General features: G+C 46.0%; 1 protein-coding gene across 2 annotated transcripts in view; it reads right to left on the reverse strand.

Annotated features, from left to right (window-relative positions):
- Nucleotides 1-11872, reverse strand: part of SCG3 (secretogranin III) — an 85195-nt gene extending 73323 nt beyond the window's left edge. Inside the window, exons 1-6 of one of the 2 annotated variants that reach the window (XM_069765997.1) lie at nucleotides 11743-11872; nucleotides 9971-10023; nucleotides 9547-9586; nucleotides 9250-9456; nucleotides 7231-7373; nucleotides 496-657 (exon numbers count right to left, since the gene is read on the reverse strand). In XM_069765997.1, coding sequence (XP_069622098.1) covers nucleotides 496-657; nucleotides 7231-7373; nucleotides 9250-9456; nucleotides 9547-9586; nucleotides 9971-10023; nucleotides 11743-11770 — 633 coding nt within the window. In that variant the 5' untranslated portion in view covers nucleotides 11771-11872. Of the gene's footprint in view, nucleotides 1-495; nucleotides 658-7230; nucleotides 7374-9249; nucleotides 9457-9546; nucleotides 9587-9970; nucleotides 10024-10439; nucleotides 11496-11742 lie in introns of those variants that run through there. The other variant, XM_069765996.1, reaches the window with a different exon arrangement.
- Nucleotides 11873-26375: the final 14503 nt, after the last annotated feature.

Genomic DNA, 26375 nt, shown 5'->3' on the forward strand with positions numbered 1-26375 from the left:
CACGTTCTCTCTTCACTATTCTGCACACCAAATGGTGCATTATGGCATATTACATTACACATACAGGCACAGATTTTGCTTTTGGATGATTATTTTCATTTCACGTACCATGTCTGTTCCACATACACAGCCTAAGGCCATGTTCACATGTTCAGTGTTTGGTCAGTATTTTACATCACTAAAACCAGGAGTGGGTGATAAATACAGAAGTGGTGCATATGTTTCTATTACACTTTTCATCTGATTGCTCTGCTCCTGGTTTTGGCTACAAGTACTGAGGTAAAATACTCACTCAATACTCAATGTGTGAATGTGGCCTTAACCTTATCGGCGACCATGTGCAGGCTATAATTTCTGCCCACTATCACATACCATTACATTAAATATATCCCCTTGATTACAACTGTGAGATAATTAGATAATTATTTCCTCAGGCTAAAGGCTCTTGTATTTCACATTTGTTATTCTGAAAAAGAATATGAAAAAAAAAAATACCATTCTTTCCTCCTGCTTCTCATCCCCTTGGCTGTCCGCTCTGACCGCAGGATAATCATGGCCTTCTGACTCCTGATCAGGATTGTTGGCCTCATTAGCAATTATCTGCTGTAACACAACTGCCACTTCATCTTCTAATGTGTATGCCTGACTTTCTGTAATCTGGAAGAGAAGAGAGCGCTCATGACTCTATACTTAGTTCATTACATCATACTGGGCAATCAGTTTAAACAGAAGAGTTGACAACTTCAGATGAAGCCAAATGGACCAATCAATTTAGTATAAAAAAACTCCATTTGTGCTAGTGCAATGTAATAGTAATGGAGAACACAATGGTTAAAAGTATAATATACCGGGACTACCATATGGTGTTACCACACACTAACCAACAACTTGTCACAGTACTACACAGAATTGCAGCACTAATACGATGCACTGTGGCAGTTACTGTCCAATAGTAGAATATGCAGTGTGTGTCTCTATACAGTATATATATTTACTGACCAGCATCTCCTAACAGAATGTAGCAGCACTAAGATATATACAAACAATTGTGACAGCTTGCACCTGTTCACACATGCTCCATTCCATTAGGAGATGCTGGTCAGTTTTTTGTTTCTAGGAGGCACTCATTTAGGAGTAGTGAATGCCTCCATTGTTGGCTGAGCACTCCTCCCATCAGTCAAAGGCTTTTTCTTAACATTGGATCCTACCTGCCATTTCAATTTGTAGGCTTTTGGCCCAAGAAAAGTATGTCTGATAGAAATGGTTAGAGGCCCTTCAAAGAAAGGTACACCTTGTTGTTGCTGATGGGCACATACGAAATGGCCAATTTGTGCGCTATGTACCTTCATTTTATAAGTATATGCTATATAGTGGTGCTGCTGTATTCTTTGGTTTGCTTAAAGGGAACCTGTCAGCGGGATTGTGCACAGTAACCCACAGACAGTGTCAGGCCAGCGCCGTTACACTGATTACAATTATACCTTGGTTGATGAAATCCGTCTTGTGGTTTTTGTTTAATCTTTATTTGTAGTTTTCAGTTAATGACATGCTCGTGCTCAGGGGCGGCCGGGTTTATGTGGTCTTCTGCTTACACATTCATCCTTATGGGCTTAAGTGACAGGTCGCTGACCCTACATTGACCTGCCCCTATTCTAAGCACTGCACTTGCGCAATTCATATTGTGGTCTTTGGAAAAAAATTTGAACTACAGCAAAATGGCGCAGACGGCGGTGCATGCGCAGTAGCATCTATCGCTTGCAGATAGATGCTGCTGCACAAACACGGCCACCGATGCGATTTTCCTACAACCAATTTTTTTTTCTCCTCCAACAAAATGGTGCGGGCGCAGTAGCATCAATATGCAAGAGCCAGTGCCATTTTGCCGCAGTTAAACAAAGACCAAAATATGAACTGGGCAAGCCCAGTGTTTAAGATAGGAGGCAGGTCACAAAAGGATCAGTGACCTGTCATTTAATCCCATAAGGATGAATATGTAAGCAGACGACATAATGCCCCACCCACAGCCCTGCCCACAGCCCCCCACATGCCGCTCCGGAGCATGAGCATATCATTAACTGAAAATAAGGATTAAACAACGCCCACAAGATGGATTTCATCAACCAAGGTATCATTGTAATCAGTATAATGGCGCCAACCTGACAGTGTCTGTGGATTACTGTGCGCAATCCTGCTGACAGGTTCCCTTTAAGTAAATATTTATCTGTCTGTCTATCATATGCACTGAGAGGTAGTGACTGACTCCCATCAGTTCAAAGCTGTTTTTAATCAGAGCAGGACATTACCTACCCTTTAAACTTGTGGGCTGAGGCAGAGGATATATATATATAATATATACAAATACACACACATGTATATACAGTGGGGCAAAAAAGTATTTGGTCAGTCAGCAATAGTGCAAGTTCCACCGCTTAAAAAGATGAGAGGCGTCTGTAATTTACATCATAGGTAGACCTCAACTATGGGAGACAAACTGAGGGAAAAAAAACCAGAAAATCACATTGTCTGTTTTTTTATCATTTTTTTTGCATATTATGGTGGAAAATAAGTATTTGGTCAGAAACAAACAATCAAGATTTCTGGCTCTCACAGACCTGTAACTTCTTCTTTAAGAGTCTCCTCTTTCCTCCACTCATTACCTGTAGTAATGGCACCTGTTTAAACTTGTTATCAGTATAAAAAGACACCTGTGCACACCCTCAAACAGTCTGACTCCAAACTCCACTATGGTGAAGACCAAAGAGCTGTCAAAGGACACCAGAAACAAAATTGTAGCCCTGCACCAGGCTGGGAAGACTGAATCTGCAATAGCCAACCAGCTTGGAGTGAAGAAATCAACAGTGGGAGCAATAACTAGAAAATGGAAGACATACAAGACCACTGATAATCTCCCTCGATCTGGGGCTCCACGCAAAATCCTACCCCGTGGGGTCAGAATGATCACAAGAACGGTGAGCAAAAATCCCAGAACCACGCGGGGGGACCTAGTGAATGAACTGCAGAGAGCTGGGACCAATGTAACAAGGCCTAACATAAGTAACACACTACGCCACCATGGACTCAGATCCTGCAGTGCCAGACGTGTCCCACTGCTTAAGCCAGTACATGTCCGGGCCCGTCTGAAGTTTGCTAGAGAGCATTTGGTTGATCCAGAGGAGTTTTGGGAGAATGTCCTATGGTCTGATGAAACCAAACTGGAACTGTTTGGTAGAAACACAACTTGTCGTGTTTGGAGGAAAAAGAATACTGAGTTGCATCCATCAAACACCATACCTACTGTAAAGCATGGTGGTGGAAACATCATGCTTTGGGGCTGTTTCTCTGCAAAGGGACCAGGACGACTGATCCAGGTACATGAAAGAATGAATGGGGCCATGTATCGTGAGATTTTGAGTGCAAACCTCCTTCCATCAGCAAGGGCATTGAAGATGAAACGTGGCTGGGTCTTTCAACATGACAATGATCCAAAGCACACCGCCAGGGCAACAAAGGAGTGGCTTCGTAAGAAGCATTTCAAGGTCCTGGAGTGGCCTAGCCAGTCTCCAGATCTCAACCCTATAGAAAACCTTTGGAGGGAGTTGAAAGTCCGTGTTGCCAAGCGAAAAGCCAAAAACATCACTGCTCTAGAGGAGATCTGCATGGAGGAATGGGCCAACATACCAACAACAGTGTGTGGCAACCTTGTGAAGACTTACAGAAAACGTTTGACCTCTGTCATTGCCAACAAAGGATATATTACAAAGTATTGAGATGAAATTTTGTTTCTGACCAAATACTTATTTTCCACCATAATATGCAAATAAAATGTTAAAAAAACAGACAATGTGATTTTCTGGATTTTTTTTTCTCAGTTTGTCTCCCATAGTTGAGGTCTACCTATGATGTAAATTACAGATGCCTCTCATCTTTTTAAGTGGTGGAACTAGCACTATTGCTGACTGACTAAATACTTTTTTGCCCCACTGTATCTTCACACACACACACACACACACACACAGACACAACTGCACACGTGGACGCTGGAGTATATGGCACCATAGAGTACAGGACGTTGAACTGCATTAATGCCATATATATGTATATTTTCTAACCCTTTAGGTGAAACAGTAGTTACAGGTCACCTTTTGACATTGCACAGTAGAGGATTTAATTGGGATTTGACTCGTTCCAGGCTGTACCACATGGGTATTCCCAGGGCGTATCTACCCTAAGGTCAGAGTCCTAGTGCTTACATTAGCTTCACTGTTCAAATGATGATTCATGTGACATAGCAGTAAAGGCATTATCCTCCGTCCATGTAGGGTAGCTTTAATATTAAATGTGGTGCTGATTTAGGAATTATACAGATTTTTATATGATAGCCGCTTCAGCTTAAAGGGATTATGTCACATGAAGAAACGCTATTAACCTGCAGATATTGGGTTAATAGCAATCTAAACCTGCCAGCACCCGTACTTAAAGCCTGGCATTCATTCATAGACATGGTGCCGGCAGGGGGCTCAGTCACTGCTCTGTATATAGAGAGCGACGGCTGTAACTGCGCCCCCAACACTGACTGAAAAGAAAGAAAAAGATATGCAAAAAAAATTGAAAAAGCCCACGGCCTTACAGTACTGACCACTCAACCCATACTGGAGTTATGGCCCACCCCAACCAACCATATACTGTAGCACGTAAAGTATGGACATACCTGCAATAATTGACTCTATAATGATAATCCACTATACTAAAACAGGATAAATGTATTTACAAGTAATATAATACCAGCATGTATCTAAAAAAGACAAAGAAGGGAAACACCAAGAATGCATACTGTATGTGTTCAGATGACAGATAGATTGCATGTCCAGGAGATTATCACTGGAGGACTTCAGTACACAGAAGAGTTAATCAGTGGTGTGGGTGGGGTTATACAGAGCTCCGCATTCAGAGCACTGCTAGATCTGCAGCAGAAAAAACTGTGATTCTATCATAACTGCTGCACCCAATAAAATAAGTGATACATCGCTGGAATCAGGGTCTCAGTCCTTACATGGTGATGCTGTCAGATTATATAGCAAAAACTTGCTGACTGATTTCCCTTAAGAAGTTAAATAAATCCTGTGGAGGAACATTTTTCTCAGAGGTATCAACTTTGACATTGTATTAAATCAATACAACGGTCTTCCTCTGTACAGAAGCATAAGATTACAGCATGAAGGTGTAGAAACACTGAGGAGAATGTATAATGTTTCCTTGATGCTTCCATGAAAGGTTATGTATTATATACAACAGTTTTATTGCAAACATGACTTGGTGAAATTGCAGGTAAGATCAGAATGAAGATGGCGGACGTCGTCAATATAGCGGCTGCCAATGTTTCCCCTTCCTGAGCATTAGTCATCCAGGTCATGTCCTACCTATTGGGAGAAGCATTGGCTTTATCATCTCTCTTGTGCTGGTGGAATTGATTTATTAGGCCTGCTGGCGTCTAATTTCTTAATTTATTGTCTGCAGAGCTCTCTAAGACGTGCTCACGCTGGCTCGGAATGGGGTTTCTGCTACTTATTATATCTTTAGTCTGTAGTTTAAGCTGTATTTGTACTATTCTGTAAGTGATGCATTATTAACATCAATTTCCCTGACTTTTAAATACTATACAGCGTATTTATTTATTTATTTATAGCAAAATATTATTTATTCTTAAGGACAAATCTGACAGTAATTTCCAGTTTGCTATTGTATTGCTGAGTAAATGAAGGAATCAATGAGATGATTTTCTTCTTCAACATTCTCAGCATCACTGGGGTCCCAGTGGGTGAAGCCTAGCTATCAGTCATATGTCCTATGCATATGGGATCACTTTCTAATACCTAAGTACACTACAAGGACAAGTACTGGGAAGCACCTCTTAATCATTGAATTCAGGTTCTCCATTCAGTCTCCACAGGAATATAAAATCAAGCCCGTCGCCATGCTTTCTGCCCTTTGAAGACAATTGTGAAACAATAGCCCGTTCTAAAGAGCTCACTGAATTTGAGAGTGATACTCTAATGCAATGTCATCATTGTAACACGTCAGTTTGTGAAATTTCTTTCCTCCAAAATATTCCACCATCTCCTGTGAGTGGTATTATTGAAAGGTGGAAGCACTGAGAACCACCAAAGTGACAGACAGGGGTCTCAGGGAATTACAAACCTCTCCCATTAAAGGGAACCTGTCACTAGGCTTTCCCAATATAAAGTAGGGCCAACACCTTATAAGACCCCTGTTACAGCATTCTAGCATGCTATATTTTATATATATATATATATATATATATATATATATATATATATATATATATATATATATATATACCCAATCCCTTCTGCATTGCGCAAAAAGGCCCTTTTATTATACTCACAGGTCCAGTCCAATGGTTGTCTCTGGTCTTGATCCAGCACTCCTCTCTTCTTACAATCGCCATCCTCCTTCCCTGCTTCATGTGGATGACGTGTCCTACATCATTCATACAGTGTCCCCCATCATGCTCCTGCGCAGGCGCACTTTTGTCTGCCTTGCCGAGTTAAGAGCTAAGTACTGTAATGCGCATGTGGCGGGAAAGGGCACTGAGCGCTGATAACCAATAGGTGAAGCCGGCGTATGCTCATTACAGTGCTTTGCTCTGCCCTCAGCAGGGCAGAACGCCTGTGCAGGAGCACGATGGAGGACACTGAGTGGATGATGTAGGATGCGTCATCCACATGAAGCAGAGGAGGAGGACGACCATTGAAGGAAGAGAGGAGGTGCCGGATCAAGACCAGAGACGCCCATCGGTCTGGGTCGAGCCATAGGTGAGTGTAATAAAAGGTCTGTTTTGTGTCTTGAATAGGGAATTGGAGACATACATACAGCACACTAGAATGCTGTAAAACAGGTCTTAAGGGTGCCTGCTGAACTTTTTATTAGGAAAACCTCGTGACAGGTTCTCTATAATAATCAGAACAAAAATTTAGTGTAGGGAGCTTGATGTAATGGGTTTTAGTGGCTGAGCAGCTGCATGAAAACTTTACATCATCAAGCATAAGGCCAAAATGGGTTACTGCCTCCGTGCTAAACATCTAGGAGCAAGCTAAAATTAATTTGCCTTTTGGGAGACCGCTGAGAAAATTACAAGGAAATAATCCAATATTTCCTGCAGGGAATAACTGGTTAACTGATAATCTGTAGGTATAAAAAGTCTTCACCTACCAGACCAAGGTTTAGGAGCTTGGAAACAATCTTGTCAAATACTCCTCTGTCATTCTCTTCATATATTCTCATAGCAATCTTCTGCACAATGTCTTCTGCGGTGAGGGGAGTTCCATCTAATTGGTGAAGCCCGTCAGGATCATCTAAAAGAATAAATCATTTCTGACCTACTTTAAGCCATCTAATTGTGTCATTTCTGGAGAACTGCACTTAATGTCTCCTCATTAAGGCTTAGTGCTTAAACCTAGAGTCCCCATTGACAAAATCAGGCATTCATTTCCATTCATAAAATAGTAACCTAAATAGGGAAAAATCTAGGTGCCATTAATATGGTTATTGGGGTAGTTATAAAAAGAAATAAATCTACAGTATGATTTATACTAAAAGAAGTCTCATTAGCTTATTCAATCCTTCCATCTAAAATTCATCTTATTTTAAAAGTACGTATCCATGAAACTTTGGTCCCGATTCATCATTTGCTGTTTTTTAAGTCACTGTCCTTTTTTGTTTTTTGGTATTAGAAGTATTTCTTGTTGCTAAATTCCCTAAAATGGCGCACATGATTCATAAATTTGGCATTTGACAAGTCAAAAATTATAATTTTTTCAACCTTGAACTGTTTTTGAGACTTTTTGGTTCCAAAAGTCACACGTTTTGCAACATGATGTAAACATGCACCAAAACACTAGCATCAAAAGCGGACTGGAGTAAAGTTGTGCCAAATTTTGTGACTTTTTAAAAAGTTGCTATTGATGAATAAGGTGAAAACATCTGTAATTGATAAACTCTACCCACAATGCAGAAAAAACAAAGACGAGTATATATAAAATAGACTTAAAAAGGTAAAAATAGAATATTGAATTGGGATCGAACAAAAAAAAGCGCAAAACTGACAAAAAAAGGAACAAATACAACGATGAATCGGGGCCTTTGCTTATACGATAAGCATTGTCATTACAGGATGCGTTATGCAATATATGTCTATAATGTAAGTATTCTAGATATTAATTAGCTATTTAGATTTTGTACAAACAGTAGCACTTTACTATTTGTTACAGCTTACATGCTTTGTTGTATCTTCAAGTATATAATAGCTGCTCAGTAATTAATTACGGTATGTGATTTATGTCAATGGCGTTGTGTAGATTGATGCAGTGTGATTAATGGTACTGATGGATAAATTACATTTTAAATAAATTGAATACTATTTGGGGGGTTAGACTTATAGACCCAATATCTCTGAATTTAGTATTTATAGGTCATAAATTATATGTCATTTACATCAATGAATCCTTAAGAGGAAACCCACCCCAAAGTGATCGTCTCTCTTATGTGTGCCGCCACTGTATTAATTCTTTGAGTATGGTGGCGACTTTTTTTTCTTTTTGTTGTTTGATATGGTAGATTCATTTTTATTATTGCTACATAATACCAATATTATTAAAAAAAAGAGCTTGATCATTTTCCAATTGTTTAGTGCAATAAACCATTTCAGCGCCACTGAGTGATTCCTTTTATCACTGGAATCCTCTAAACTCATGGCTATTTCCAGTAACTGAAGTATCAGAGCAGAGGCAAAGGGGATTAATCATTAACCTCCGACCATTTTAGTCATAAAATCAATTCCACCCTGAGTCACAGACTGCACTAATGTGGTCATCCCACCTGTGTCCTAGGAGATGATCGCTTTTGCTGTCTTTCTCATGTACAAGATACCTGCTTCCACTAATGAAGTAGATGGATTAATCATGAACTACAGTGTTGAGCAAGATTACCATCTATTAATGAAAAAAGAGGATAACAAAACATGATGTTGTGATGCTCTGTCCTGAGATGTATATGCTGTATGTGTGGCCACCCAGTTGCGATTGTGATCTGCAGCCTTTCAAGTGTTCTGCTTTTATGTTGTGATATTTGTTTTTTTGAGAAATTGAACCAAATTCATGCAATATATAAAGTTTGGACGAGTATTTTATCACTTATTTATAATACAACTTGGCTGTGATGATTATAAAATACCTTCATATTTATCATCCAATCGACTTTTAGTGGAATCAAAATACTCCACTGGCTTTAAGCTTTTTGTCGAGTCTGCCTCATCCGTGGAGGTCTTGTGGTCACCGCCCGTGCTCTTCGTAAAACCACTTCTTTTGACGTTCTTTTCTTTCTCCGCTACTGACATCAAGAAGCTTAAGTCATCCACAAGGGAATCATTTTGTACTTTATCTACAGGATGGAAAAACAGGAAAAACTGTCGCTTTCATTGCTGCTTCTCACTGTTAGTAGCAATGGATGCCTGTGGTTGCTAGATCTTACCTTTACTTGCTCCTCTGCTTACTGTATCTGCTTCAGCAATCTAAGGAGAAATAATGAAAAACATTAGCAGTCTCCAGAGTTCATTGTTCCATCCTCCACAATACAGCTGCATGGAGCTGGCGCACTGACAAATTATATTAAATCCCCCCTAACCAAAATATTTATGCTTCTAAATACCAAGAATATTGCTGTACCCCATAGAAGGACAATAGTAGTCAGGTCTGTGAATCTGTTGCACGACATATCTGCTTTAGATTTGATCTAGGTTGTATAATAATTAGGGTAATCTGACAAACACGTATATTATATCATATTATTAAATAATTATCGGCAACCCACTAAACACAACTCATCTGATTGGAAATGTTTTGTATAAATTCTCTGCACGTAATGAAGTAAACCATGTAAAAGTCTGGAAACTTGCCTGTTCTTCCAGTGGTCTCTCTACACTTAATTCTCTGTTATGCACAGCCTTGTCTAGAAGGGATCATAAAAAGGCAGAAATATTACAATTAGCTCATCCCCAAGTCCATGTATTTAAATTTAATATGCATAAATTCAGGAATAATTACTGAACATAAGCTATAGAAGAATAACCCTAAATACGCATATGCATGCTTCTAAGACTGCTTTCTTCAATAATGGTGCTTTATTCCTTTAAGAGTGGATTCGTGAACATGGATTTAGTTGGATTACTTTAATCGTTGGATTACGGAGAACATGTCAGCTGCATTCTCCCCATATACATTCTGTCTTACATCTTTCTAGAGGGCAATAGACATTTCTAGCACACAAGATCTGGTTTATAGTTGCTATCGAACATCTGGCCCATAAACACCATGTAAGCGATGTTAAATGATAGCAATAATTGCATATTTAAGAAGTAGATTTACCTTGGCTACTTTCTGGTTTTGGAAATCCATGAACATAACATATCACTCCGATAAGGGCACAGAAGGAAAGGACAGGCTTAAGAGCCATTTCCCACCAATACGAATATCCTTGTCCAGACCTGCTGTATACTTGGATTCGGTCGCCGACTTATCCTTGTGCCAATAACCAGTGCATTGGTTTATAACTGATGATATCAGAGATGGGAGGAGAAGGACAGGTTCTTCAAGGTAGAGGTGAAGATGCTGGCGCTGTCCTAGGCAGAAGTGCTGAAACTGTTGTAGCTAGAGGCACCAAAGCTGTCCACTAGCGTGGTGCTGAATCTGGATGGCACTGCCCTCCAACCTTGTGTTCTTGAACCAATATTTGATATTAATGTCCAGATGCCAAGCTGTCCACGGCTATGGTGCTGAATCTAGACAGTTCTTCCCATATAAAAGCTATCCACGGCTATGGTGCTGAATCTAGACAGTTCTTCCCATATAAAAGCTGTCCACGGCTATGGTGCTGAATCTAGACAGTTCTTCCCATATAAAAGCTGTCCACGGCTATGGTGCTGAATCTAGACAGTTCTTCCCATATAAAAGCTGTCCACAGCTATGGTGCTGAATCTAGCCTATACTGCCCATATAAAAGCTGTCCACAGCTATGGTGCTGAATCTAGCCTCTACTGCCCAGATCAGAGCTGCCCACCTCCGTGGTGCTGGACCAGTCCTGGGACTATACAAGGGAGCTTGTCACCGCTGCTGAGCAGAGATCCTAGATGTGCTGTAGCTGTCTTCTATTGTTCTTCAGCAGATCGCATCCTGCTATGAATGGGATATGCTCTGCTATATCCCTGCAGCTTGTAGATCAGGAATCAGGGCTCCAGTGTGCGTCACCTGAATGACAGCAGTCTGGCACCACCAATGCTGCTATGCGGGACATTGCACCCTTTACTACTGTCTGCGATGTAACATCCCTTCTGATTGGAGCCCGGAGATCTGTGATTGGTTATTGAAGACACATCCTCGTACATGGCGGACTTGTGTGTTCCCTTTAAACATATGAGCGGTTGTGGCATGTTGTGGCTGACGTTTGATAACATAAGTGCTATCCCCTCATTCTGCATCAGGTGGGCGGCAGGTGTATTCTATCACTATAGCATGGGTGAGATCACAGCCATCTGTAGGAACGAAGCACCATGTAACCCATGTACAGATGCATGTCACTATGTCAGTGGTCCCTGTATTCCTAAACATCTGCAAAAAAGCTTGAATGAGTGAGTGTGTCACTGACTGCAAAATGTGATGAGATAAAACCAACCTTCTAAGGCTGCATGTATCATGGTCATAGCCTCCTCCGGTGACTGTCACATAAAATCCCTGGTGCCAGCGAAAAAGGAGGGGAGATCTCCATAATACCGTATATGTGCACGCTTAGTCCACCGGTGTCTGGATGGCATGTTGGGCTCAGCTATGCTGATGATGAAAGTGCTGGGTCCTAATGTCCACCATTCCGACTCCGCTCTTAATCTAATGCTACACATCAGTTCATTACTGTATTTCATCTGGCATTATTAACCCTATGTATGATAAACACTTTATTAATCATATCTAAAGATTTTAAAAAAGAGAGGTCTATGATAATCTAATATATAAATACTCATATATACATTATTTGGACAAAAGTATCGAGACACACCTATAAATCATTGAATTCAGGGTATTCATTCAGTTCCATGGCTACAGGTGTATGAAATCCAGCTCATAGTTATGCAGTCGGCATTTACATACATATGTGAATGAATGGATAATAATTCAAGTCTGGTCCTGTAGGAGGTCAACATTGTAATTAATCCTTAGATGCATGTCCAGCTGAAGTGTATTGCACTGCACAGTCCCAGAGCAATACACGCTGGCAGCCAATCAGAGGCCAGCAGCTGACGTCAGCATGCACATGACCAGGGGTGCATAACAGTGACGTCATGCGCCCTGCCGGCTTCAGAAGAGGACGCCGCATGACGGAGAAGCGAGGGGAGGTGACGATTTATTTACGTATTTTTTAAAATCAGTGGCCATACTACTACATTGAGAACTATGGGCTGTGCATTAAAGTTAATGGTTAACCATCGGCTGTGCATCATACTTTATGGATGACTATAGGCTGTGGATTATACTACATGGATGACGATGAGGTGCATCATACTTTATGGATGACTAGGTGCTGTGGATTATACTACATCAATGACTATGAGGTGCATCATACTTTATGGATGACTATGGGCTGTGCATTATACATATGGATGACTACGTGCTGTGGATTATACTACATGGATGACTATGAGGTGCATCATACTTTATGGATGACTAGGTGCTGTGGATTATACTACATGGATGACTATGAGGTGCATCATAATTCATGGATGACTATGGGCTGTGCATTATACTGTATGGATGACTATGTGCTGTGGATTATACTACATGGATGACTATGAGGTGCATCATACTTCATGGATGACTATGGGCTGTGCATTATACTGTATGGATGACTATGTGCTGTGGATTATACTACATGGATGACTATGAGGTGCATCATACTTTATGGATGACTATGGGCTGTGCATTATACATATGGATGACTACGTGCTGTGGATTATACTACATGGACGACTATGAGGTGCATCATACTTTTTGGATGACTATGGGCTGTGCATTATACTGTATGGATGACTATGTGCTGTGGAATATACTACATGGATGACTGAGGTGCATCATACTTCATGGATGACTATGGGCTGTGCATTATACTGTATGGATGACTATGAGCTGTGGATTATACTACATGGATGACTATGGGCTGTGCATTATACTTTATGGATGACTATGGGCTGTGCATCATACTTTATAGATGACTATGGGTTTTTTATTATAGTACATGAATGACTATGGGCTGTGCATTAAACTTTCTGAATGACTATCAGGTGCATTATACTATATAGGTGACTATGGGCTGTGCATTATACTTTATAGGTGACTATGGACTATGCATTATACTTTATGGATGACTATGAGGTGCATGAGGTGGGCGATCCAGTGATCACGGCTACAGGTGTATGAAATCCAGCTCATAGTTATGCAGTCGGCATTTACATACATATGTGAATGAATGAAGAATAATTCAAGTCTGGTCCTGTAGGTCAACATTGTAATTAATCCTTAGATGCACGTCCAGCTGAAGTGTAGTGGTGGTACCGACTGGCTGAGCATACATAGAAATACGGCGACCATACCTGCAGTCCATGGGTTCAGACACCAACGGGCAGTTAGCAGCCACATGGCCAGGCCCTTGGCAGCGCCAACACCTGATCGCTGTGGCATGACTGTGCCCAGGAGTCGATTTAGTTTTCCCCGGCTCCTGGGCTGGGGAAACCTTACGTGACAGCCGAAATGGAGCAGTGTCCCGTATAAAGTCCTGAGTGGCTGTATATCGCTCTACCAGTCCTACCACTTCATCCAGAGTGCCTGGGTCCCCTTGTCCCACCCAACGTTGTATGGCTGCTGGCAGAGCTCTCACCAGGCGGTCAACCACCACCCTCTCTACCATCTGGAGCGGGGTTAATGTCTCAGGCTGAAGCCATTTTTTAACCAGTTGCAGCAAGTCATGCGCCTGAGATCGGGCAGGGCGCGTCTCAGAAAAGGACCACTGGAACACCTGTTGGGCCCGCACATATGTATTAACCCCCAGTCTACCAAGGATCTCACCTTTCAGCTTCCCATAGTCCAGGGCATCGTTCCAACTGAGGTCTATGAAGGCTTTCTGGTCATCTCCCGTCAGGAAATTAGACACCACCTCAGCCCACTGAGTCACCGGCAAGCTCTCCCACTCCGCAGTACGTTCAAAGATGGTGAGAAAAGCCTCCATGTCATCCTCAGGCTCCATCTTCCTCAGCGCTGACCGGACCTTGTACCGAGCCTCAGACCGGAATGCTGTCCCTGGTGGACCTGCCTTTCGCATAGCCGTGAACTGCTGCATCAACAATTCAGTAGTCTGTTGCTGTCGCTGCTTTTGTAGCTCCAACTGTTGCCGCTGCAACTGCAGCGCCTCTTGCTGCTGCTGCTGTGAGTGGGCAAACTGCTTCAAAAGCTCCTCCATTTTATCAGCTGGCTTAAACTGTAGCTTTGCAGGCTTAATCACTGACATGCAGCACGCTTTGGGTATGCTTCAGTTCACATTGCCCGCATTCTCCACCATATGTGATGCAGCGGTAGGACCATACTACACAGTGAAACTGCAGTGACCCAAGCAAGTTCAAATAAAACGTTCTTTTATTGTGTTACTTCACACAGTCAATATAGTATTCAGCTTCTTCATACAGTCCATTAATAATGCATGACTATATGACCCAGTCAATACACAGGCCAAACTTCCCTCTGGCCAGTTTCCCTGGGTGACCGCACGCCAGTAAAAAGTCTCTGTACTCACTCAGCGAACTGCACTCTTTATCCTCTGGAGTGCAGCCGGGTACACATAAGACAGTCCAAGACGCAGGGTGTCAGTCTCTCTGGTTCCTTTAGCCTCTGTGCTGCTCCACACAGAGAGAGCTCTGTAGACAACTGCCCTGTCTGCTTCCAAGAACACACTGACACCCTTCACCCAGTACTACAGGGCTTTTTAATCAGTCACTGCTTTACTCTTCTAATTACAGCCATAGCTGTGTCTGTAGTACGCCCTCATGGCTTCACTACGCTTCATTTGCACATTCTGGAGAGCACATACAGCGCCCCCTAGCTGTAACAGGGGTCACTGCCTCACATATCCTCCCCCCTGTTCATACCTGTGGGGTTGAACGTTTGTTACCCCGTAAGGGCGAAAGACAGGGCATCGGTATGCCCACCTGACATCCCCGCTCAGAGTCCCAATCATTGGAAAAAATCAAAATATCATCCAAATATACAACCATGAATTTATCAAGATAACTCCGAAAGATATCATGCATGAAGGATTGGAACATAGATGGGGCATTAGAGAGTCCGAATGGCATCACAAGGTATTCAAAATGGCCTTCGGGCGTATTAAATGCAGTTTTCCATTCGTCACCCTGCTTGATACGAATAAGATTATATGCCCCTCGAAGGTCAATCTTAGTAAACCAGCTAGACCCCCTAATCCTAGCAAACAAATCAGTAAGCAAAGGCAAGGGGTATTGAAATTTAACCGTGATCTTATTCAAGAGGCGATAATCAATACAGGGTCTCAAGGAGCCATCCTTCTTGGCAACAAAAAAGAACCCCGCTCCCAACGGTGAAGAAGATGGCCGAATATGCCCTTTCTCCAAAGACTCCTTAATATAGCTCCGCATGGCGGTATGTTCAGGCACAGACAGGTTGAAAAGTCGGCCCTTAGTGAACTTACAACCTGGAATCAAGTCAATAGCACAATCACAGTCCCTATGCGGTGGAAGGGAACTGGATTTGGGCTCATCGAATACATCCTGGAAGTCTGACAAAAACTCAGGAACTTCAGAAGAGGGAGAAGAGGAAATTGACATCAAAGGAACCTGATCATGAACCCCCTGACAACCCCAACTAGTCACAGACATAGATTTCCAATCTAACACCGGATTATGTAGCTGCAACCATGGAAAACCCAGCACAATTGTTGCAGAGTGCGTCTTCTTGCGTCTTCTTGCAGTCACCGCTGTACTTAGGAGAGCTTCAATCAGCAAGATATCTTGAGTAAACAGTATTTACTTCATACTGGATAAACATGAGATACAATTCAGTGTCACACAGTCCGTGCACTGAAGACAACACATTCATGAAGAAAAGCAAAACCACAAAGAGCTTCCCTCCCCACATTACAGCAAGTATATAACTTTACACACTATCGCCATCTGCTGTCTGGTTAGTATAAAGTCCTCCTTTCACTTATAATAAATCCCAATCTGTTGCATATGCCAACAACAATATCATCATGCAAATTATGCAACACCAGAAAACGACAATCTTCCTGATGGGCTGGCGCCATGCGCATGGTCAGCTGTGTCCAAAACTGAGGTTTATTTTTAGCCAACGGTGTAGCATCAATGCCCCTCAAAGGAATAAGGTTCTGCAAAGGCTGCAAGGGAAACCCACAACGTCTGGCAAATTCTAAGTCCATTAAGTTCAGAGCGGCGCCTGAATCCACAAATGCCATGACAGAAAATGATGATAATGAGCAGATCAAGGTCACAGATAACAGAAATTTAGGTTGTATAGTACTGATGGCAACAGAACTAGCGATTCTCTTAGTACGCTTAGGGCAATCAGAAATAACATGAGCAGAATCGCCGCAGTAAAAACACAACCTATTCTGACGCCTGAATGTTTGACGTTCAGCTTTAGACAAAATCCTATCACACTGCATAGGCTCAGGGCTCCGCTCAGAGGACAACGCCACAGTGTGCACAACTCTGCGCTCGCGCAAGCGCCGATCAATCTGAATGACCAGAGACATAGAATCACTCAGACCAGCAGGTGTGGGGAACCCCACCATAACCTCTTTAACGGATTCAGAAAGACCCTTTCTGAAAATTGCCGCCAAGGCATCCTCATTCCATTTAGTCAGTGCAGACCATTTTCTAAATTTCTGGCAACACAATTCTGCCGCTTCTTGACCTTGACACAGGGCTAATAAGATTTTCTTAGCCTGATCCACAGAATTAGGCTCATCATGCAACAACCCCAATGCCTGAAAGAACGAATCAACATTAAGCAAAGCAGGATTGCCAGATTCCAGGGAAAATGCCCAATCCTGTGGGTCACCACGCAGCAGAGATATGATGATTTTAACCTGCTGAATAGGATCACCAGAAGACCGGGGTCTTAATGCAAAAAACAGTTTACAGTTATTTTTGAAACTCAAAAATTTGGATCTGTCACCAAAGAATAAATCAGGAGTGGGAATCTTAGGTTCTAAGGCAGGAGTCTGAACAATGAAATCTGAAATACCCTGTACCCTAGCAGCAAGCTGATCCACCCGAGAAACTAACTCCTGAACATTCATGTTAATACTAGACTCCGTAGCCACCCAGAGGTAAAGAGGGAGGAACAGACCAAACAGGCTAAGGAAAAAAAAATGGCTCAAAATCTTTCCACCCTTCTTCTGAGATGCAATTAACTCATTGTTGGCCAGTTGTACTGTTATGATCTGATGGCCTTGGAGCAGCATGAGACGTACTCTGGAGAAGGTGGTCCCTGTACTGACCGCAAACCCTGAAACAAGCAGCGCAACTAAAAGTAGCCGTGGGGGGTACCTAACACTCCCTAGACCCCTCGGCACAGCCTAAGATCTAACTACCCCTAAAGACAGAAACAGGAAACCTATCTTGCCTCAGAGAAAATCCCCAAAGGATAGATAGCCCCCCACAAATATTGACTGTGAGAGGAGAGGGAAATAACATACGCAGATATGAAATCAGATTTTAGCATAGGAGGCCATACTAGCTAAAAAGAAAGAATAGAACAGAGTACTATGCGGTCAGTATAAAAACACTAGAAAATATCCACCGCAGAAAATACGAATCACCACATCTGACTAAAGACATGGGGGGGTGTGAAGGATTACCCCTTCCTCCCACGTCACCAATCCGTGACGTCACTACACAGGTCCAGCTCTCCGGCGCCCCCTTTGTCTCTCAGGTCAGTAAAGGGACTGCACCTAGAGCAAATGGCCGCCGGGGAGACTGCCCTGTTACCCACCCTGGGTATTCTAAGATTCGCAATCAGAGTAAAAGGATCAGCCCAAAATTAATTTATGATTTAATTGCCTTAAGGGCGCACTAGATAATTACAAGGAATATACAATCACAATATATCAAGAGTTACAGTCAGAGTACAATATAACAACAATAATACAAGGCTTAAAGGTATAAAGCTGGAGGTCAATTTACCAGGTCGAAGGTCGCTTGTGGAAGCCGGGGGGCATAGCATTCCGCAGGTCCAAAAACTTAGTTGCCGGGCAGCCCCCAGAAAGCATGTGCTTGCTCCCCTCTGGCTGGCATACCCTGTTCCTTAAGATGTCATCATCATCATCTTCTGTGGAGTGAGTCCCTCCCAGTGACCTCAGCTTCTTCTTATACCTGGCTGAGCCCCCCTGCCTGCAGCTGGGGGGCTTAGCAATCTCCACCCCCTCTGTCTCCCTGCAAGATTTATTCCAATATATAATAAATGGGATAACTTCTCTCAGGATGATCGGATCAGCACACGGGCAGTACCAGCGCCTGTGGTTTGTTCTGCCGGTCGTACTGGGATCAAACCTGGACCCATTCGGTCCCTGTGGGAGGCTGATCCCTATATCTCGGGTTTCAGACCTTCCACCGTCACGGGAGTCACACTGTTGGATGTACAATTTCTTTAGGGTAATGAGAATATTTTTTATGAGCCTGTACCTCGGACGATGCGTCCATAATTCACAATTCCATGTTGGAGACGGTTTGGCTGGGCTGCCATAATAGATGTGTATCCAGTGGCCACTTGGCATGCGTGTTTTAATTAAGCCCCCAAGCATTTCCAAGCCCCCTGGTGGCGTGGTTTCCTCATGGGGCTTTGAACTACCATCTACAGTTTACACTGAGCTCAGCCCGTTAGCATACTAATAGGAACTCTATTCATTAGCAAAGGTGGGGGCCAGGAGCACTCCTGTGTCCAGGAGACAAAATGGAGTCACGCCAATCTGATAGCATGCCTGTTCCAAGATGGCGGCTGTTCCCTCATCACACCTCCCTGCTTTAGAGGGCGCTAGGGGGCATCACATTCCTGTGTTCCCCCATGCGCCCTTCCACACCTTCTCCTTGCCGGGACAACCCATCAGCATTACCATGGTCTCTGCCACTTTCTCCCTGAGCCTGTCCCTGCCTCCTCCTCTCTGAGGCTGACTCTGTCCCTCCTCTCTCTCTCTCTGAGGCTGTCTCTGCCTCTCCCCTCTTTCTGAGGCTGTCTCTGCCTCCTTCCCTGTCTCTCTCTGAGGCTGTCTCTGCCCCCTCCTCTCTCTGAGGCTGACTCTGTCTCCCCCCCTGTCTCTCTCTGAGGCTGTCTCGGCCTCCTCTCTCTCTCTGAGGCTGTCCCTGCCTCCCCCTCTGTCTCTCTCCGAGGCTGTCTCCGCCCCCTCCTCTCTCTCTCTGAGGCTGTCTCTGCCCCCTCCTCCTTCTTTCTCTGAGGCTGTCTCTGCCCCCTCCTCTCTCTCTCTGAGGCTGTCTCTGCCCCCTCCTCCTTCTCTCTCTGAGGCTGTCCCTGCCTCCTCCTTTCTCTCTCTGAGGCTGTCTCTGCCCCCTCCCCCGTCTTTCTCTGAGGCTGTCTCTGCCCCCTCCTCTCTCTCTCTGAGGCTGCCTCCGCCTCCTCCGCTGTCTCTCTCTGAGGCTGTCTCGGCCTCCTCCTCTCTCTCTCTGAGGCTGTCTCTGCCCCCTCCTCCTTCTTTCTCTGAGGCTCTCTCTGCCCCCTCCTCTCTCTCTCTGAGGCTGCCTCCGCCTCCTCCGCTGTCTCTCTCTGAGGCTGTCTCGGCCTCCTCCTCTCTCTGAGGCTGTCCCTGCCTCCCCCTCTGTCTCTCTCCGAGGCTGTCTCCGCCCCCTCCTCTCTCTCTCTGAGGCTGTCTCTGCCCCCTCCTCCTTCTTTCTCTGAGGCTGTCTCTGCCCCCTCCTCCTTCTCTCTCTGAGGCTGTCCCTGCCTCCTCCTTTCTCTCTCTGAGGCTGTCCCTGCCTCCTCCTTTCTCTCTCTGAGGCTGTCTCCTCCCCTGTCTCTCTCTGAGGCTGGCTCTGCCTCCTCCCCTCTCTTCCTGAGGCTGTCTCCGCCTCCTCCTCTGTCTCTCTCTGAGGCTGTCTCTGCCTCATCCTTTCTCTCTCTGAGGCTGTCTCTGCCCCCTCCTCCTTCTCTCTCTGAGGCTGTCCCTGCCTCCTCCTTTCTCTCTCTGAGGTTGTCTCCTCCCCTGTCTCTCTCTGAGGCTGTCTCTGCCTCATCCTTTCTCTCTCTGAGGCTGTCTCTGCCCCCTCCTCCTCTCTCTGAGGCTGTCTCTGCCTCCTCCTCTCTCTCTCTGAGGCTGTCTCTGCCCCCTCCTCCTCTTCCTGAGGCTGTCTCTGCCTCCTCCCCTCTCTTCCTGAGGCTGTCTCCGCCTCCTCCTCTGTCTCTCTCTGAGGCTGTCTCCGCCCCCTCCTCTCTCTCTCTGAGGCTGTCTCTGCCCCCTCCTCCTTCTTTCTCTGAGGCTGTTTCTGCCCCCTCCTCTCTCTCTCTGAGGCTGTCTCTGCCTCCTCCTCCCTCTCTCTCTGAGGCTGTCTCTGCCCCCTCCCCTCTCTCTCTGAGGCTGCCTCTGCCCCCTCCTCCTTCTCCCTCTCTCTCAGAGGCTGCCTCTAACTGTCGGTCCCTGGGCCACGCCTCCGGTGAACCCTGCTGGACCGTTACCCGGTACAGCCGTCCCTGGTCCCAGACCACCTGCTCGCGGTCTGACTCCCCGGGAGGCTGTGCCGCCTGCTCCTTAAGAGCTTTCAGGCTAGCGTCAGCTTCCAGCGCTTCCTGACATCCCTGACTCGATGTGGCGAGAATGGACAACACCGCCACATCCACCGTCAGCTCCCCGGGATCTGTCTCCTGGCCGCTGTCTGACTCGGCAGCCACTTGGTCAGAGAGGGGGAAGCCGTCGGACCTCTGCAAGGCTCCTTGGGCTCCGGCGCTCCCATTCCTGGTGACAGCGGCCACGACCACTGTGTCCATGGGTAGCGCCTGCTTCCCCCCGGCTCCTGACCAAGTCGCCGGGTCAGGCAGACTTCCCGGCCCTCCTGACATCCCGGGTGTGGGGAACTCCCGCCCTGGGGTCTTACCTGGTGGCTCCTCTCCCGGGACGCCTCCTCCCCCCATGGCCTGTTCCTTTTCCTGCAGGGGCCCTAGACTCAGCAGGCTGGATTCACTTAGGGGCCCTACACTGCCCGTAGCAGCCCCTCCCTCCACCTCTGAGCTCTCCCCTACAGTCTCCTCACCTGTCCTCACTGTGAGCCCTGCGTGTGTGGTGTCAGTGTATGGAGTACCCTCAGGTTTCACTCCCTCCCCCACTGTTGGAGGCACATTCAACACATCAACATTCACAGTAGAGTCATGACATTCTTGGGGAGCCGAACTTGGGGGTTCAGTGGCCACATACTGAGACACTAGCCGCCCCAAATCGGTCCCAAGTAATACATTAGCAGGAATATTCGACGTTACTCCCACCTCCCGCATTCCCCTCCCGGCACCCCAGTCCAAAAACACCTTTGCGACAGGCAGCGCCGGTTCCACGCCTCCAATTCCGGAGACGGACAGGGTTCTCCCTGGCACCAAGTCTTGAGGGGACACCACCTCAGGACGTACTAGGGTTCGTTCAGCGCCTGTGTCCCGCAGTCCCACGACCGCTGAGCGGCCGATAGTGACGGGTTGGTAATTGTCCAGGGACCTCCCACCACCCCCTCCCACACATAAAACAGTGGACGGTTCCGGGGACAGGGATGGGGCCTTAAGACGCTGGGGACATGCAGCTTTGAAGTGTCCCAGCTGGTTGCAGTGATGACAACGTCTGGGTTCTGCGCCTGGCCTGGAGAGGGCAGCAGGGGGGTACACCCCTTGCACTCTGGGGGCTGGGGGAACAGGGGCAGGATTGGGCTTACCCCCTCTCCAGGTGCTGCTGGCAGGCTTCTTCGGCTCAGGTGCCCTGTTATTGGCATACTCGTCTGCCAGGGCGGCTGTAGCAGAAGCCCCTTTCGGTTTCCGGTCACGGAGGAACTGCTGGAGGTCCTCTGGGCAGTTCCACAAGAACTGCTCCGTGACGAACAGTTCCTGGACCTCCTGGTGGGTGGTGAGCGCTAGACCCGAGGTCCAGTGCTCTGCAGCTCTCAGCAACGCCCGCATGTGGTCGGTCCAGGTGTCCTTTGGGCCCCGCTGCAGGCTCCGGAACTTCTTGCGGTAAGACTCTGGGGTGAGGTTGTAGTGCTGGATCAGGACCCGCTTGATGCTGCTGTAGTCCTGCTCCGCCCCGGCAGGTAAGTCCCCCAAAACTTCCAGGGACTTACCCCTCAAACGGGGGGTCAGGTATCTTGCCCACTGATCCGGGGCCAGATGGTGTTGAAGGCAGGTCCTTTCAAAGGCCAGCAAGAAGGAATCCAGGTCTCCATCCTTCTCAAGCAGAGGGAAGTCCTCGGCCCGGACTTTGGAAACCCTGGACTCTGGCGGTGCTGGGGCGTCCAGCGGGAGCCCGCGTTGAGCCATCTCCAGTCGGTGCTGGCGCTCCGCTGCTCTCTCTGCCGCTGCTTGCTCCGCTGCCCGCTCAGCAGCTCTCTCTGCCCGCTCCGCTGCCTCACGGCGTTCTGCACGCTCGGCCTCCGCTGCTTTCTCTGCAGCTGCCATGAGTCTCATATAGGCGTCTTCATTACCCGCCTCGAGACGTGCTACTGCCGCTGCAACAAGGGCCGCTGATGTGGACAGGCTGGGGCGGGTAGGTGGTGGGTAGTCCCTTGCCGGGCTAAGCACGGGTGGCTGGCTCCTTGGGGAGTCTGGGCTGAGCTCCCCCTCGCCTGGAACAGTGCCGTCCACCACCACCTCCTCATAGGCCATAGCACTGGCCTGCGCCCTCAATGCACTCCTGGTGCCCTCCGCCATCTTTGGAACCTCTGGTTACTGACACAGCTGTACCCCTGACCTTGCACACAACTTATTATATCTACACTCTGACCGTCTAGTGCTGGGCTGACCTTAAGACCCCAGCAGTGAAAGTTACCACTGGTAGTCTTTAGTGTCTGGGAGTAGGGGTCCCACGCACACTATTACTCTGATCCCACGTACGCTGCCACCACTGTGAAGGATTACCCCTTCCTCCCACGTCACCAATCCGTGACGTCACTACACAGGTCCAGCTCTCCGGCGCCCCCTTTGTCTCTCAGGTCAGTAAAGGGACTGCACCTAGAGCAAATGGCCGCCGGGGAGACTGCCCTGTTACCCACCCTGGGTATTCTAAGATTCGCAATCAGAGTAAAAGTATCAGCCCAAAATTAATTTATGATTTAATTGCCTTAAGGGCGCACTAGATAATTACAAGGAATATACAATCACAATATATCAAGAGTTACAGTCAGAGTACAATATAACAACAATAATACAAGGCTTAAAGGTATAAAGCTGGAGGTCAATTTACCAGGTCGAAGGTCGCTTGTGGAAGCCGGGGGGCATAGCATTCCGCAGGTCCAAAAACTTAGTTGCCGGGCAGCCCCCAGAAAGCATGTGCTTGCTCCCCTCTGGCTGGCATACCCTGTTCCTTAAGATGTCATCATCATCATCTTCTGTGGAGTGAGTCCCTCCCAGTGACCTCAGCTTCTTCTTATACCTGGCTGAGCCCCCCTGCCTGCAGCTGGGGGGCTTAGCAATCTCCACCCCCTCTGTCTCCCTGCAAGATTTATTCCAATATATAATAAATGGGATAACTTCTCTCAGGATGATCGGATCAGCACACGGGCAGTACCAGCGCCTGTGGTTTGTTCTGCCGGTCATACTGGGATCAAACCTGGACCCATTCGGTCCCTGTGGGAGGCTGATCCCTATATCTCGGGTTTCAGACCTTCCACCGTCACGGGAGTCACACTGTTGGATGTACAATTTCTTTAGGGTAATGAGAATATTTTTTATGAGCCTGTACCTCGGACGATGCGTCCATAATTCACAATTCCATGTTGGAGACGGTTTGGCTGGGCTGCCATAATAGATGTGTATCCAGTGGCCACTTGGCATGCGTGTTTTAATTAAGCCCCCAAGCATTTCCAAGCCCCCTGGTGGCGTGGTTTCCTCATGGGGCTTTGAACTACCATCTACAGTTTACACTGAGCTCAGCCCGTTAGCATACTAATAGGAACTCTATTCATTAGCAAAGGTGGGGGCCAGGAGCACTCCTGTGTCCAGGAGACAAAATGGAGTCACGCCAATCTGATAGCATGCCTGTTCCAAGATGGCGGCTGTTCCCTCATCACAGGGGGTATATCTGCATCTCCAGAGAAATAGCTAGGCTGCAAAAAATCCTTCACAGACTAAGCTGGACAAGACAAAAACATGAAAATGCACAGAGCTATAAGGTCCACAGCAGGTGGACAGCAAAAACAAAGCCAGGACTTATCTTTGTAGAAAAACACAGCAAACTGGAGAGACCAGCAGGGAAGTGAATCCTTCAAGAACAATGGACAACTGGCACTGACTAAAGGATCCTGCAAAGCTATATACCCCAGTCAGTTTTGCAATTAGTAGATACACCTGTCCACTCCTGCAGTCCAGGCACAACTGCATTACCCTCTACAACCACCGGAGGGAGCTCAAAAGCTGAATTCACAACACCAAACGCAACATGGCGTCCCATCTCAATTCCAGTCAATTTTGCATTGAAAAGTCAAATGGCGCTCCTTAGTTTCCGAGTTCTACCATGCGCCCAAACAGTGGTTTACCCCCACATATGGGGTATCGGCGTACTCAGGACAAATTGTTCAACAACTTTTGGGGTCCATTTTCTCCTGTTACCCTTGGTAAAATAAAACAAATTGGAGCTGAAGTAAATTTTTTGTGAAAAAAAGTTAAATGTTCATTTTTATTTAAACATTCCAAAAATTCCTGTGAAACACCTGAAGGGTTAATAAACTTCTTGAATGTGGTTTTGAGCACCTTGAGGGGTATAATTTTTAGAATGGTGTCACACTTAGTTATTTTCAATCATATAGACTCATCAAAATGACTTCAAATGAGATGTGGTCCCTAAAAAAAAATGGTGTTGCAAAAATGAGAAATTGCTGGTCAAATTTTAACCCTTATAACTCCCTAATAAAAAAATTTTGGTTCCAAAATTGTGGTGATGTAAAGTAGACATGTGGGAAATGTTACTTATTAAGTATTTTGTGTGACATATCTCTGTGATTTAATTGCATTAAAATTCAAAGTTGGAAAATTGCAACATTTTCTAAATTTTTGCCAAATTTCCGTTTTTGTCACAAATAAACGCAGGTAATATCAAATAAATTTTACCACTATCATGAAGTACACACGTCACGAGAAAACAATGTCAGAATCACCGGGATCCGTTGTAGCGTTCCAGAGTTATAGCCTCATAAAGGGACATTGGTCAGAATTGTAAAAATTGGCCCGGTCATTTACATGCAAACCACCCTTGGGGGTAAAGGGGTTAAAGCGGTTTTGGAAACCCATTCCCCTGGTTGGTTGGTTGGTTGCTTAAAGGGAACCCCTAAAATCGAAGGTGAGCTAAGCCCACCAGCATCAGGGGCTTATCTACAGCATTCTGTAATGCTGTTGATAAGCCCCCGATGTATCCTGAAAAATGAGAAAAAAAGGTTAGATTATACTCACCTGGGCGGGCGGTCCGATCCGATGGGCGTCGCGGTCCGGGGCCTCCCATCTTCATAGGATGACATCCTCTTCTTGTCTTCACGCTGCGGCTCCAGCGCAGGCGTACTTTGTCTGCAGAGCAAAGTACTGCAGTGCGCAGGCGCTGGGCCTCTCTGATCTTTCCCGGCGCCTGTGCACTGCAGTACTTTGCTCTGCTCTCAACAGGGCAGACAAAGTATGCCTGCGCCAGAGCTGCGGCGTGAAGACAAGAAGAGGACGTCATCGTAAGAAGATGGGAGGCCCCGGACCCGATCGCAACACCCATCGGACCGGACAGCATTACAGAATGCTGTAGATAAGTACCCTGACTGACTGTGTCACCTCCCCCTGTATCACTCCTGACTGACTGTGTCACCTCCCCCTGTATCACTCCTGACTGACTGCGTCACCTCCCCCGGTATCACTCCTGACTGTGTCACCTCCCCCTGTATCACCCCTGACTGACTGCGTCATCTCCCCCTGTATCACTCCTGAGTGACTGTGTCACCTCCCCCTGTATCACCCCTGACTGACTGCGTCATCTCCCCCTGTATCACC

Source organism: Ranitomeya imitator, chromosome 4 (genome assembly GCF_032444005.1).
Source record: "Ranitomeya imitator isolate aRanImi1 chromosome 4, aRanImi1.pri, whole genome shotgun sequence".
Classification (NCBI taxonomy): Eukaryota; Metazoa; Chordata; class Amphibia; order Anura; family Dendrobatidae; genus Ranitomeya; species Ranitomeya imitator.